Source organism: Neolamprologus multifasciatus, chromosome 6 (assembly GCF_963576455.1).
Source record: "Neolamprologus multifasciatus chromosome 6, fNeoMul1.2, whole genome shotgun sequence".
NCBI lineage: Eukaryota > Metazoa > Chordata > Actinopteri > Cichliformes > Cichlidae > Neolamprologus > Neolamprologus multifasciatus.
The window spans coordinates 11,379,951-11,394,795 of record NC_140444.1 but is presented as its reverse complement, the minus strand read 5'-3'; the positions used below and the strand labels follow the sequence as shown (position 1 = coordinate 11,394,795).

The 14,845-nt window shown below is 36.2% G+C and overlaps 1 protein-coding gene across 1 annotated transcript; it reads right to left on the bottom strand.

Annotated features, from left to right (window-relative positions):
* Positions 1-16: 16 nt before the first annotated feature.
* On the bottom strand, positions 17-7,908 carry LOC146516513 (uncharacterized). The gene is made up of 8 exons (XM_085163186.1): positions 7,440-7,908; positions 7,287-7,343; positions 3,789-4,106; positions 3,323-3,646; positions 2,727-2,804; positions 2,490-2,585; positions 2,106-2,161; positions 17-1,760 (listed from the first exon to the last, which is right to left on the bottom strand). Exons 1-8 carry the CDS (start codon positions 7,474-7,476, stop codon positions 1,344-1,346), a joined length of 1,383 nt encoding a protein of 460 aa, XP_085019312.1. The 5' UTR covers positions 7,477-7,908; the 3' UTR covers positions 17-1,343.
* Between the last annotated feature and the right edge of the window lie 6,937 nt (positions 7,909-14,845).

Sequence of the window (14,845 nt, the reverse complement as noted above, 5' to 3'; positions counted from 1 at the left end):
TTATTGGTCGTTTGGGATGTCTGTCAGTGTACACATACATATGTCATCATTTTTATGACAGAGCACAGTAGTTTTTGAACTTTGACAAATTAGAAAAGAGACTTATCTTATTCCTAAAAACACTTGTTTCACCACTGGTACTAAGAAACAACGATTTTGAATTTCAAGTTCAATTCCTAAACAGTATTTTTCTTTGTTTTGTGTGTAATGTTTTTGCTTTATTTAATTTTTTTACAAGGTTGACTGTACTTTTTGTCTCTTTAATGAAATTATTTTAGGAGCATCTGCAGTGAGGCTCATAACTTTCTTATGTAAACAATAAATTTACTTACATCCCCAGAAGGAATAAAAATTTTATTAACAACAACCCTTTTCTTTATATTTCGTTATTTCAAAGAATCTTACACAAACTGCTTTGTTTTATGAAGCACTTTCTCTACTGTATTTACCACATTAATTTCCTTTTGCCACTGTTTGTTTTGAGCACAAACTCAGTCTTTACTTTTCAGCGAATACAAAAGAATAAAACAAAACACTTACTTACTATGACAGACTGTTACAGAGAGGTATTTACAGGCAATGTGATAGTGAATTATGATATGGTTCATACAATGAAGCACACGATAACAAATACAGTTATCTATTTATAAGCAGCTGATCACCAAAGAGTCCACAAGAGGGAGTTGCAGAGCAAAATAAGATACAAACACTGAAATGCTCGGCGGTCAAACGTAAAACAGGAAATCATAACTGCATGCTTGAATTATAAAAACGAGTCGGATAAAAATCATAACAGGAAACAAGGAAAAGCTCATAGTACTTTAAATATTAATTTATCTTAAAGAAATGGAAACTAAACATGTTTTACTCCATGTCAAATTGTGTGTGGTTTATTCATCAGCTGCACCTTCAGGTACTGCCAACTTCTGAACTGTATTAAACTGTTTTATTAACTACTACTGAAAAAGAAACAAACCGGGAACTATTTCTTAGGAATATTCATTTTCTTAATCAGTGATCAGATATTTAAGTGACGATACACTTTCTAAATATTGTAAACTACTCTTTGACCAATTACTTGTTTAAAAAACACAATAATTTATGTTCTCATTTTTGTGACACTGAAGCGTCGACCATAGCAAATCAAATTTTTACTAAAAATCACTAACTGAAATCAGACGTTTTTGCGACCTAAATATTTGTAATTGTAATAACTGTAATATTCAAACCGCATTTCTATAAGTAGTTACACCTGAAGTGCTTCAACCTTTTTCCTATTATTTTAAGATTACAGATAGTATCTATGCATCGAGAATATTCAGCTCCTTCACAGCATTACTATATTATTGTCTTATAACAGTGGAATAGAGAGTTGTCTCAGGTTCTTGATTACGGGTAGCACTATGTCCCCTGCCAGCGGAGCTATTTTTCTTATTGTCAGGAAGTGTTTTTCCATCAGTGTGGAAACCCACAGTGGTATACTGAAGTATGTCTGCAGAAGGATTGATGACGTCTTGTCCCATGGGAGTAGAGCCATTTTCACTAGTGACAGGAAGCATTCTTTCATCTTTTTGGAAATCCACAGTGGCATAGTGGACTATGTCTGCAGGAAGATTAACATTGGTATCCTTCTGAAAGTCAAGATTAGCAAGGTAGACCAGGTCTGGAGGAGGGCTGGTAACAGCACAAACAGAGGGCAGTGAGCTCTCTTGCTGTCTCCGTATGTTAATCTCTTCATATTGATGATCTCCAGTATTTCCCTGGGGGAGCAATGAAGAGCAATGGTGGGACAGATGCAAAACTGTGCCCTCAATCAAACTAAACAGCCCCCCACCCCCCAGTGAGCACATCACATTGTCAAAATGCTTTCCCTAGCCGCTTACCCTAACCATCATAAACGAATGACAAATCCTAACCCTCAGCCTAACCCTAACCATAACCATAACTGTAACTCGAACACTGAAACCACATTGTGAGCCTCAAAAATGTCTTCAAACTCATGGGGGTCGGCATTTTATCCCCAGATGTGACTGTTATTCCCCACATGCTAATTTTCTGTCCTCACAAAGATGTCTAAACATGTACTAACAAACAAACACACACACCTCTGTGTTATGTCCAGACTTTGTCCTCAGCTCTGATGACCCCTCAGCAGCAGTTTCTAAAATGAGAAGAATTTGAACATGAACAACAAGAGTTTTTTTGCGTGTTTGTTCTCACTGCTGTCTGCTCTGTTCTATCTATCTATCTATCTATCTATCTATCTATCTATCTATCTATCTATCTATCTATCTATCTATCTATCTATCTATCAATTTTAAGATTTAAATTTAAATGCATTAAATATTTTTGCTTTTGCAGTTAAGGTCAGAAAAACCTTTCATTGGCTTGGGAGTGTTTTACACAAATCTTGATCTGATAAAATAAACAATTATATGTATTTTTTTTAAATATTGTATTAATTTATTTGTATTTATGTATTTTCCTACCTGACATCCTGAGGACTTTACATCTGTATAGTATTAGCACAACCACAGCAATCACCACTAATGATCCCACACCCACTCCAATACCAATATGCAGGCCTGCAAAAAGGAGACAGCCATAGAGATATGGCTTAAAAGTTTATAGAATAGAGACTGTGGCTTAGTGTGTTTCTGCAGTAGACATTTGTGTGTATTTGTATACTGAGATATTAACTGCAACTGCTTGGCAGAGACACATACCTAAATGCTCGTCTTTGACTTTTTCATCTCTCTTCAAACGTAAACGAACTGATTTTTTGGTTTGAGTGTGTCTTTCAGCTGTGTGAGAAAAAATAAAGAAAGAAGGTTATACAATTTTTGTTGATGTTGTTAATACTCAGAAAATAATCATTACACAGTACCAAATAGTGGGTGTTTTTCTATTACTTAATTAATTTGATGTAGTATGAATGTAGGAAAAGCTTTAAAATGTATGAACATACATTTAACAGTCTAAAGTTTATTCCCTTTTCCAAAGCCATCCAGTGGGCCGGGCTGGAGTCAACTTAGCCAATTCGGACCCCTGAGCCTTATCTTTGACACCCCTGCTATACATTTTTTTTATATTTCCTATAAAGTAACTCAATTTTTGGCTTCAGTGGTAAAATATGTTTATTGATGGTCAACAAATAAACCAGACTAAAGTCAGAATAATTATAACCATGTGTCAAACAATAAAATGATACCTTCTACCTCAATTAATTTTATTGCAGATGGTTTTTCTTCTAATAAAAAGGTGTTGTTGTGAAACACCACAGATATATATATATATTTAAATATAAAAATTGGGTACTTACTGATAGAAAGGTATATTTTGGTGTATTCAGCATTTGTCATTGTTTTACCAGATCCGCACCAATACGTTCCAGAGTCGGTTCTCCTCAGGTCACTGATGTAGACATAGAAGTAGTTCCTTCTTTTATTATCCCTTATGTGAAATCTGTCTTTAACTACAACTCTGTCTTCTTCTGTTGTCCGTATTAACTCGTCGCAGTTCAAGGGATTCTTTCCTTTGCACAGGTATTTTTCAGTGTCCTCTTCACTCTTAGAATAGTTACATGTAATTGTTGCAGTCTCTGAAGTAACACCAACCATTTCACGTGGTTTAATATCGTCCCAGTCTTAAAAAAGGAAATGCATGTCAGCGCAGCTATTTTCTTTACAAACTGCAACTTATATATATTATATATATTACATATATAAATGTGTTTTTATTTACTAAAATTATTATTACGTTAAATCAAAAATCAGATCAATACTCACTCAGAATATAGAGGTGGATCTCAGTTAAACAAGAAGTGGATGTACCAGATTTTATACTACACTGGTATTTTCCAGCATCTTGTTGGGTCAGTGCAGAAATGATGACAGTGTAGACTCTTTGCTGTTTATCATCTCTGAGAGAAAATCTGTCTCGTCTGGTGTAATTTGAGTCATAAGATGATATCAGATTATTGCAATAAGAGCTTGCATCTTCTCTACAAAAGGATTTGATTCCACTTTCTTTTACTCTTGTATAGTTGCAGTTGATGGTAGCCGAGGCGCCAAGAAATGTGGTCTGGTTCACTGGTTTGTTGTAGCCTGTCAGAGAGTTGAAGCGTATGAAGCAAAGGTTAATTTCTCAATCAAAGTCAGCAGATGTGTGTATAGTGCATTCAATGCAACACTTAAAATTACTAATCTGTTTATTAGTAGAGTGTAGATGCTGTTTGACATTTTTTTAGGCAGCAAGAAGACAACCTGTATTATTAATACATTACAGTTTTTCTCCATTGGTTTGGCTCATTTCTTTAAACAGAAATTACATTCTCAAAACTCTAAGATCATTTGGCAAAACACTCTTACAGTTTAGCACAACACTATAGCTCACCCGCAAAAGCTCATATCTCTTCCAAAACTGTTCACTCAGGCTTCAATCTAAATCCCTTTCTCATTTAAACAGTCAGTGTCTCCAAAATGGCAAAGATCCTTCTCAATAGCTTTGGCTCATTTCTCGACACAGATCGGACATTCTCATCATTCTTGGTGCTTTTGTCAAAATAAACCTGGATGGTTGATCACAACAACATGGTCCACCTGCAAAAGCTCATATCTCCCCTAAAACAGTTCACTCATGTGTCAAAACTACATTTCTTTCTAATCTGAATAGTCAGTGCCCCCAAAATGCATCATCCTTTGGCATTGTGTGAGTACTGCCATACAAAATGTTTAGATGTTTTGTCACTATGGCAGAGGACCAACAATATACCACAGAAAAGAGTAGCCTCCAAGGTTTGACATCACAATTGCACTCACACTACCAAGGAAATGATAACCATTTTTTATTCACACGCAAAGAAAGTTTCATACATATGTAAAAAGAAAATGTACATTACAGTAGTAAATTGTATGAACAAAAAATCAAAAAACAAGGACTTATTCAGTGTTCGCTGTACTCATTCTCCTGCTGCACAGTGACTGGAATACTTCTCTAAACTGTATAAATTATGTAATTCCATAGTTTACAGTAATTTGTTCAATATATTTCTTGTCATATTTAGTATCAAAACATTCCACTAGTCCTCTCCACCTGCTAGTATAGACCTACTACTGTAGGCAGATGCACACAAAATCTCTACAGTAAGTTATACATTTTTTGCCTCACACACAGTGCCCTGTCCTATACAACATATAATTCCATCATAGATTACATAGAGTACATACCTGTTTTCCCTGCGAAAGGTTTGGATAATGGAGGAGACTGTAGAACGAGGCACATTAGGCTGCACTCGACGACCTGCCTCTGCCATTGTGAGGCCATGGTTTATGACATGGTCTATAATTGTGGCCCGAATTTCATTTGGGACAGCACAGCACCTATTCCTCACAGTCCTCCTCTTCTTCTTCTTCTTCCTCCTCTTCCTTAAGGAAGAACTTCCCCTTGTCCGTTTGCTTTGCCTTGTCAATCCATGTTCAGAGATCGGACTGGCTCTGGTCAAGCTCTATATATCTGTGTTTGGCAGCACACAATCATGGAAGACACCTGTGTGTGACACCTAGTTTCACCTGACTGTCAATGACTGTCATCAATTTATCAAATATTCAAAGAAATTCATATTTGGTATTCAGGGTATTATGTTCTTGACCAATTTTGACAATTGAACAGACGGTTGTGCATGCGAGTACTTATACAATGAAATTATGCTGACATGTTTTGGAGGGAATGATCATTAGACTGAAAATCAACTAATCAGTTTAGATCTACAAGATCTATTCATTTGGAAAATGTGCTAAATGTGGGCTAACTGTATAACTGTAGGCTACTTGTACTTAATCATTTGCAAAGATGCACTGAGACAATTGAGACATGTACTAAGGCATTTGCCATTTGATAAAATGAATGAGAAATGCCATTCTGTTGTGAACATTTGCCAAGAGGTTTGGAGGTTTGTCCATGTTATTTTGAGAATGTAATTTCTGTTTCAAGAAATGAGCCAAACCAATGGAGAAAAACTGTAATATACAGTAAAAAGTATCACTCATGTTGTGATAAGTTCATTTTAGCACCTATGCAGGTGTATTAGGGCTGCCACGGTTAGTTCACTAGTCACGATTACGTCAACTATCAAAATCGTCGATGACTAATTTAATAGTCAACGCTCATTTGAAGCTTTGTAAGATCCTGAAAGACGCAGGAATGAGCAGTAGGATTTAATAGTGTAATAACGGACTGAAACAGAAGATGGCAGGAATGCTGCTGTCAAACGCCAACGAAGAAAAAGTAGTATGAGTTATTTTTGTGCCTGAGCACCCTTAGAAAATTTTTTTGCAAGCGAAATGTTGCATTTTGAGGAGAAAATAATTTTGAGTGAAGAAAATTTTAATTTGAGCAAACATTGCTGTGTGCAAGAAATGTATTTCAGTGTTTGCTCTTATCCATATACACACACAATAACAGCCCTTCTCGCTCAGCTGTTGGCATTTGCTCTTGCTCAGTTCTCTGCTCTGTGTGCTGACATCTGTGGACCTGCTCTCTGTGGCAAGCCATCAGGGCCAAAAATCACCACTTTTCTAAACCGTCTCTCACAACATCTCTGCTCCGTGCGCGCTCAACTCTGTACAGCATTATAAGTGTGCCATAAAACCAGCCAATCACAGACTTGAATGCAAAAATTCTGATTGGCTGTTAGGGTCTCCAAGCAGCTCGCTAGCTACTGCTTTCCAGAAACAGGGTCCAAAATGTAGCTAAATCCATTTTTGGTTAGTATGTTTAATTATTTTATTTTAAAATATCTATATATAGGTCATTGTTGGTTTAAATCTAGTTTAAACCAAACCACTCCACTGGATTTACTTGTGACTATAGATGTCTGTTAAATCTATGTACAACATTTTCATCAGAACTGAAGACTAAAGGTATAAAAACAGCAATAAAATAAAAAAGAAAGCACTCACTGCACAGTAATGAGTATCATTCGCGTTTGTTAAAATAAGCTAATTTTAGCTGCTATACAGCGTTATGATTTAACCAATGGCTATCTTTCATGTTTTAAGAGTTAATCACAGCAACGTTGGTAACTATAGCTGTCTAATAAATGTCGTAAAAACATTTTTCTCACAACTGAACAGTAGAGGTATAAAAACAACAATAAAATCAAAACAGGTGTAACTACCTAATTACCTGAAATTTGTATTCAAGTATAGCAGTAAATAACTCAAATTACTAGCGTGCCTCCGTGCAGAAGTATTTTGTATGTTGGTTTACATCTTTGTTGTACTTACAGTTAATGTTGACACGTCTGTCCTTGTTTCCCATTACAGACAAAAAGCTCACAGCAGCTGTTATAGAAAATTAAATGAATAAAACTCTAATTTAATCATAACACTTAAAATGAGTTTCAGCCCCAAGAAAATCAAATAGAAGAATAATCTTACCTGCTATTAAGCGGATGATTTGTAATGATGCTGCCATTATTTTGGTCAGAAACTTTTTATAGTTTTCCACAGTTTTAAGCTAAAATTATAATATTATGATCCAAAATTTAAAAAAAAAAAAAAAAAGCTAAATAAGCTGCATGCCCCTATGATCAGTCATGACACCTGTACTCTGCTCTCATCAAATTGTGATATTCTCACTTGCTTGTGATGTCTCTGCACAAAAGAGAGAGTGCCAGCTTTGTTTTTCCACCACAGAAGTTGAAATATTTGCATGATGAAGAAACAGGATTTGAATCTCTTTATGCAGAGTGATAGAAACAGAGATAGAAAAGGAGAAGTGAAAGAAACAGATGGGGAGCGAGAGTGTTGACTCATAGTAGCTAATCATCAGCTGCATGTTATCACGTCTTTCGCTGCTTCGAGCAAAATATTCGTCATAAAACAATGTCCACAATGTCTCTCTTATCTTTGGATCAAAATAATTATAATACCAGATATTAGTTAGCAGGTGTTCTACGTATCTACCCATTGCATGAAAAAGTATTAATGTAGTCTATCCAGAGGCATGGAATTATGAAAATGTAGTAGAGTTTTGTTATTATTTACATATTGTTTTATATGTTTACCATATATGTCACACAAGATCAGCTAGACGGACAAAACAAAAAGTCAAAAACCCTCAAATTCAGTATAAATGTAACTTAAAATGCATCATATTGTATTAACTTATTAATGCTCCCAAAATTATTGTGGATTGTGTCTCAAAATCAAATTGTGAAGGATGATACCTAGTGAGAAGAGATATAGATACCCTACTAGATTATGCTTTCATCATTAACAGGTGAATCTCAAACCATAGCTAATGTCTATATGTTGTGTACAGGGGCCTCTTTGTGAGGTGACTACCAAGAGCCCCAGTGTTATGAGAGGCATTTGCAACCCCTGGAATTTTGTTTATTTACTTACAGTATTTCTAAGTAATTGGGGTCATAATTAAATTTCCGGATAAAGTAGCTGGGTGCCTGCACTTTGATTCCAAAATAGTAGAGGCTGTCTTTGTCATGGTCCCTCTGTCATCGTCTAACTCACTGTTTTCTGTCTGTCTTATCCCACTCGTGCTTTCTGCCTCTCCTCTCTACTGTCCTCGTTTGTGTGTCTACATGTGTGTTGTGGTGTTCTGGATTTTATGCAGTAGCCTTACTTAAGGGAATGGCTGCGCTTAAGTCTTTGCTGAATTGTTGAGCTGCTATATCAGTGTAAATCCCAGCTCTGGTACTAGTTGGTTTGCTACTTTTATTTTGTAAAGAAACCTACCTGTGTCCTCTTGTTTGTAAACCTGCAGAGTTACCTGTTAGAGACCAGTGGTGTACAAACTGTGGAAAGCTGACTTGGAGAGAATCCTTGGGATTTGGGAATCAGGACTATCATTGTTATGGGATTCATGTTTGGGATTGTTATTGCACATCCTCTACTTTGTAAATAAATTCACTGGTCTTTTAAGAGTCCTGCATTTGAGACCTGCTCTACCTGGTGGCAAACGTGACACTCTGATTTGCACAACTAACAAATTATACAAAATAGATTAGCCTACCCAACAATCAGGCTTTCCTCTAAGGCTCCGCTAATTTATTCTGTCTAGGTGAATGCTGCCCACTGAGCCATGTCTTTTCCCTAAAGAAGCAAAATTGGGCTATAAAAAAAGATAAAGAAAAAAAGAACGAGAGAAAGCAACCAAAGGGAAATTAGCTGTTAACATAGGAAGGTGAGCAACTAACAGGTTACGGATGTTTTACTTAATAAAATACAGTGAGTGAATGTCAGATTTGGCACAATTTAATTGATGGGGATGTAGGTGAGGAGAGAGAGAGACAAATAAAGGTTGTGTTGAGAAAAATGAGAAGGCAGAATATGTTAGACAACTCAGATCTTAACTTTAAAGATTTTCATGACATGGTGATATGTAAATTATAGTTAAGAAATACTACTACTACTAATAATAATTATAATAATAATACGAATAATAAGAAAATAACTGTAGACTGTAGTATGCTCAGAAATGACAGTTAGAATATGATGAGATTTTAAAAATGTGTAGACTTATAGATTTTTTTTATTACATTTGGCGTGTGACCAGTTCATTACTGGCAACCCCAATGACCACTACAGAGTGGCCAATACAGTTATTGACTCAATTATTAATCATTAAAAAAAATAAAAAAATGCACATGAGATATGGATTGTAAAAGTAAGGGGAGGCACAGAGACTGCTTATGTATAGGGCAAAGAGTTTTGTGCTGTACCTCTGGTTGTGTATTCAGAGTTACAGTAAAACTATGCCTCATTTTACATGGTAGCTTGACAATACCTAGTTACAAATTTTGGGTCTAATACTATTGTGTGTTTATTACAGGTAATAACACACAAGACTTCACTATTGTATTTATTTTTGGCTGCTGGCATGACTACATAGTTGCATGTTACGCCATTCACTTATATGCAAATAATGCAGTGTGCGTCTGTATATATATATATATATATATATATATATATATATATATATATATATATGTTTATAATAAAAATCAATTAATAATTGTTTAATTGTTTTTGTGCATTAGTAGCTTTTTCAATCTTTATTTATCTTACAGCTTCAGTATCATCTTTGCATCAGCTGTGTGCATTTACAGTTTTCATTCCCTTTATCAGGTTTTAGTTCTACAGTTAAGTGGCCTCCAGTTAAGGGTGTGGTGGGTGTTCAGGGAGTTCACTCATTTTTTACGGTGATATGGTTTATTGGCATAGTTTATCAGCGCTGTTAAACAGTGATGGGAATAACGGCGTTACAAGTAATGGCGTTACTAACAGCGTTACTTTTTTCAGTAACGAGTAATCTAACGAATTACTATTCCTATCGTTACAACGCCGTTACAGTTACTAACAAGAAATTCGGTCCCTTACTATTTTTCAACAAACAGACTGTTGAAGCTGTGTTCAGCTTATCGCATCTTATATCAGTTGCACGGAAGTAGCTGACTACGTAAGTATCAAACAAGCCTTTACTAAAGTATTTGACCAAATTATATGCTATATTGAAATCCATTCAACATTTCTCCATCTATTTTAGATGTATGAATAATATTTATGCATGGAAAACACATCCCAGCTTGATGATGTTGTTGTTGTTAACCCTCTTTTGTGACAGTTGCATAGAGAGTTGGCTCTGCTGCTGGAGGATTGGTGGCACCACCCTGCACAGGAGAGGAGCCATTTCTATTACTGTCAGGGAGTCTGTTTGCATCCTTCTAAAAATCAACAGTGGCACAAGGACCAGGTCATGGACATTAATCTCTTCATAATGATGACCTCCAATATTTCACTGGCAAGAAAAAGGGAAGTGGTGTTATAAAAGTAACTGTTTTGCTCATATGCAAACAAAACACAGGCTACTGTCGTGCAGCTTTTAGATGCATCCTTGTTCCAACACACCTGATTCAAATGGATAGCTTGTTACCACGGCTTTGCCAAACTTGATGGCATGCTGAAGAGGTAATTCAACCATTTGATTCAGTTGTGTTGGTAGAGGGATGCATTTAAAAGCTGCAGGAGAGTAGCTCTCGAGAACTGGAGTTGGAAACCCCTGGACAAGAGGATCTGTCTCTGTGTCATACCTATGACATCTGGTGCATGTGTTGCAAAACTGGGACTGGAGGATGCAGAAGTGGAGGGTGCAAGATTGAGTGCTGGATTGTAGGTTTTCACCCTGGAGTTTCAGTGTGTGGAACTGGATTATGTGGAACTGGAGTGTGTGGAACTGGAGTGTGTGGAACTGGAGTGTGTGGAACTGGAGTGTGTGGAACTGGAGTGTGTAGTACCAGACCTGGAGCCTGAGACACTGGCTGCATGACCTGGGACGTTGTGTGGAATGAATTAGTCACAAAAGTAATGACTGAGATTGCTGCCTACAAAAAAAATACAGTTTTTTTTAAATGCAAGAAACTTAGTTCATTCTATCCTCCAGAGATTGTAAAAATAAGTATTAGCAGAACAAAATATTTCCATATAAGATCACCGTAGGAATGGCACAAAGGAATCTGTGAACAACAAAATATTGCCATAAAATGTCATTCTAAACTGCATGATACATGTTGTACTCATACATTTTTACACTATATTGTTTAGTGATGAATGTTAATCTCATTAAAAAGCTATAATTTTAAGATAGTTATGGTTTCATGATTGGAAATACATGGTTTACAACCAGGTGAAAACCACTGGTTACTGCAAAAACAACCCTGCCAGAAAACATCTCAAAAGACCCTTCCAGATTCTGGAAAAAGAAAGAAAAATCCTTTGGACAGATAAAACCCAGATTAATATGTACAAAAATGATGGAAAGACAAAAGTATGGGAAGATGAGAAACAGTTTATGATAAGAAGCATACCATAACTGTTAAACATTGCAATGGTATTGTTATGGCAGTGATACTGCTGTTCATTAAGGCATGACTGCTGATAGAAGTAGGATGATTCTGAAATGTAAAAGATTCTGAAATCTTTGCTGAGATTCAACTCAAGTCAAAGTTTATTTATATAGCACATCCATGGACCAAAGTGCTGTACAAGTTAACAAAATATCAACTACATAGAAAAGGCCACTAAATCAACAATATATATATATAAACTAAAAATAAAAAAATCTAGTCAAATGTTTCAAAAGTGATCAGAAACTGTTTATAGTGCAAATAGATTCTTCAAAGGCCAAGTTAGTCAACTGATCTCAAACAATGCAGCTTGCTCTCTGGAAGAACACGCAGCAACTGAATGTAGCTGCAGTAAAGGCCTAGCAGGACATATCAAGGAAGGAAACATTTAGCATTTGGTGATGTAAATATCTTAAAGGTGAAAGTCTGTACCTCAGTTGTTTGATTTAAAATCTACAGTGGTGATGGTGTATAGAGTTGAAATTACAATAGTTCCATTGTCCAAAACATATTTACCCAAAAGTTAAAGAACTTTAGTGTCTGATACATTTTTATGGAATAAAATATATTTTACCCAGAAGTGAAGAGCAGAGGTCTTCAGCAAGGAAATAAATAGAAATACGTGACTTTTGATGATACCCCCATTGTTTTGAGTCAGAATCCTTTTATACATTAAATTTAAGCTAATGTTGAATTAAAAACTTCTCCACAATCAGTCAGACCTGTATTTTATTTTGATCTAGTTATATTCTCACCGCCACACTTTCCATATTGCTACACAAATGGGATAGTGTCGTGCTTTTCTTTCTAATATAACTGGCAGTATTTTCATGATGTTACAGAAAGTGGATTTGGATCTGGATGTAGATGGAGCTTTACACAAAAAGTGAGAGAAACAGAGGGAGAATGGAACAAGACAACATGCTTTATACAACACAGAATCATGTCTACAGTGTATTTCTTATCTTTGCAACGAAATATTTATCAATTTATTTATTATTTTATTAATACATAATTCCATTCACCCAGCATGCAATTATGAAGCTTACTTTGCTGTAGCCTAAAACCCATATGAAAAACTATGCATATCTGTCGTGCAGTTGCAAAAAATAATTTGCATAAAGGTAATGCATTTGCACTCACACAAACACACACAGACCAAGTATGCATAAATAGAAACAATACTGAAGAAGGAATTTTGTTTTTGTTATTTTTGTCCCTGCACTGCAAAATCTCCAGTGTTAAACTGACACTAGAAAGTGTCTACATGTGTCCACTCTTTTGAGTGTTAAATTAACACTTTTGACAGTGTTATATTTCTACCAGTAACCTAGTCAGTGTTAAAGATTAACAATGGCCCTTTCTCACTGTCCCTCTTCCCCTCTGTTTTACTTTTCCTTCCTCTTTCTTTCCCCCTTTCCTATCCCCTAGTCATGTCTGTCCCGTATGTAACAACTGAATATAAAATAAAATAAATAATAACAACAAAGGTCGATCAAATGGACCAATACGGCAAGGCCGTGATTATCCACTTGGTAAAGTAAATCCATTGGGTATTCTGACGGCTAAAGAACCAAACGGGACAGGCAAAAAAAATGAAGAGGATCTGCAAGGAGGAATGGCAGATGATCCCCAAATCCAGGTGCGAAAAACTTGTTGCATCTTTCCCAAAAAGACTGGCTTGACCTAATACAGACTTGGCTGTATTTGATGAAAAGGGTGCTTCAACTAAATACTGAGCAAAGGGTCTGAATACTTAGGACCATGTGATATTTCAGTTTTTCTTTTTTAATAAATCTGCAAAAATGTCAAGAATTCTGTGTTTTCCTGCCAATATGGGGTGCTGTGTCTACATTAATAAGGATAAAATGAACTTAAATAATTTTAGCAAATGGCTGCAATATAACAAAGAGTGAAAACTTAAAAAGGGTCTGAATACTTTCTGTACCCACTGTATCTAGATGCATTATCAGTGTTGGAGAGTAACGGAATACATGTACCGCCGTTACGTATTTAAAATACAAAATATGAGTAACTGTATTCCGTTACAGTTACCGTTTAAAAAGGTGGTATTTAGAATACAGTTACTTTGTTGAAATAAATGGATTACACTGCGGTACTTCCCTGTTTCATATTGTGGCGGGTCAGGCCTGTTTGGGTTTTGTTTGACAGCTACGTTCTGTTGTTCCAGGTGGCAGCGTTACGGTTGCCATGGTTACAGGGTGACACTCTCTCTCTGCGTGTTTCCTGGGTGAGAGAGGCCTTTTTGTTGTTGTTGTGCTAAGCTAATAGGCAGAATGCTACAGGTATAGCTCTAAAGAATGTAGCCAGTGTTGCCAACTTAGCGACTTTGTCGCTATATTTAGCGAGTTTTCAGACCCCCTAGCGACTTTTTTGCTAAGAAAAGTCGCTAAAAAAAGCCGTGAAAGCGCATATGGCTTTTACTCTCAACAAGCAGCGGGTGCTGTAACGCAGTCAGTTCTTCTTTTACTCTTATACTGTTTTGTGGATCAGGTTTACAACTACTTATAAACACACACACACACACAAAGTAACTCCACCAGAGTGCCTATTTCGGGTCACTTTTGCCGGTCCAAGCCCGGGTAAAGGAGCAGGGTTGGAATTGTGACATTACAAAAAACAATAATTGCTAAAAGAAATTTAATTTGTAGTTCTAAATAAATTCTAAATGCATTTAGGATGTTTTTTGCTCACTTTATGTCTCCTCCACGATGTTATTTCTCTCTCCAGCAGCGTAGGTTACAATTACATTAGCATGACCAATTATGCAAATTAGGCGATGACGTCATTTAGCGACTTCTAGCGACTTTTAGGACAACCAATAGCGATTTTCCTTACTGAGGAGTTGGCAACACTGAATGTAGCATCATAGGCAGTGTAGTCCGTGCTGCAGGAAGAATG

Excerpts from the sequence above, each read along its gene's own strand:
- LOC146516513 (XM_085163186.1), bottom strand. The coding sequence starts at position 7,476 with ATGGCAGCATCATTACAAATCATCCGCTTAATAGCAG. Across the intron at positions 3,647-3,788 it reads GATCCACCTCTATATTCTGA|ACTGGGACGATATTAAACCA; the intron begins GTGAGTATTGAT and ends TCCTTTTTTAAG. Across the intron at positions 1,761-2,105 it reads AGTCTGGACATAACACAGAG|GGAAATACTGGAGATCATCA; the intron begins GTGTGTGTGTTT and ends TTGCTCCCCCAG.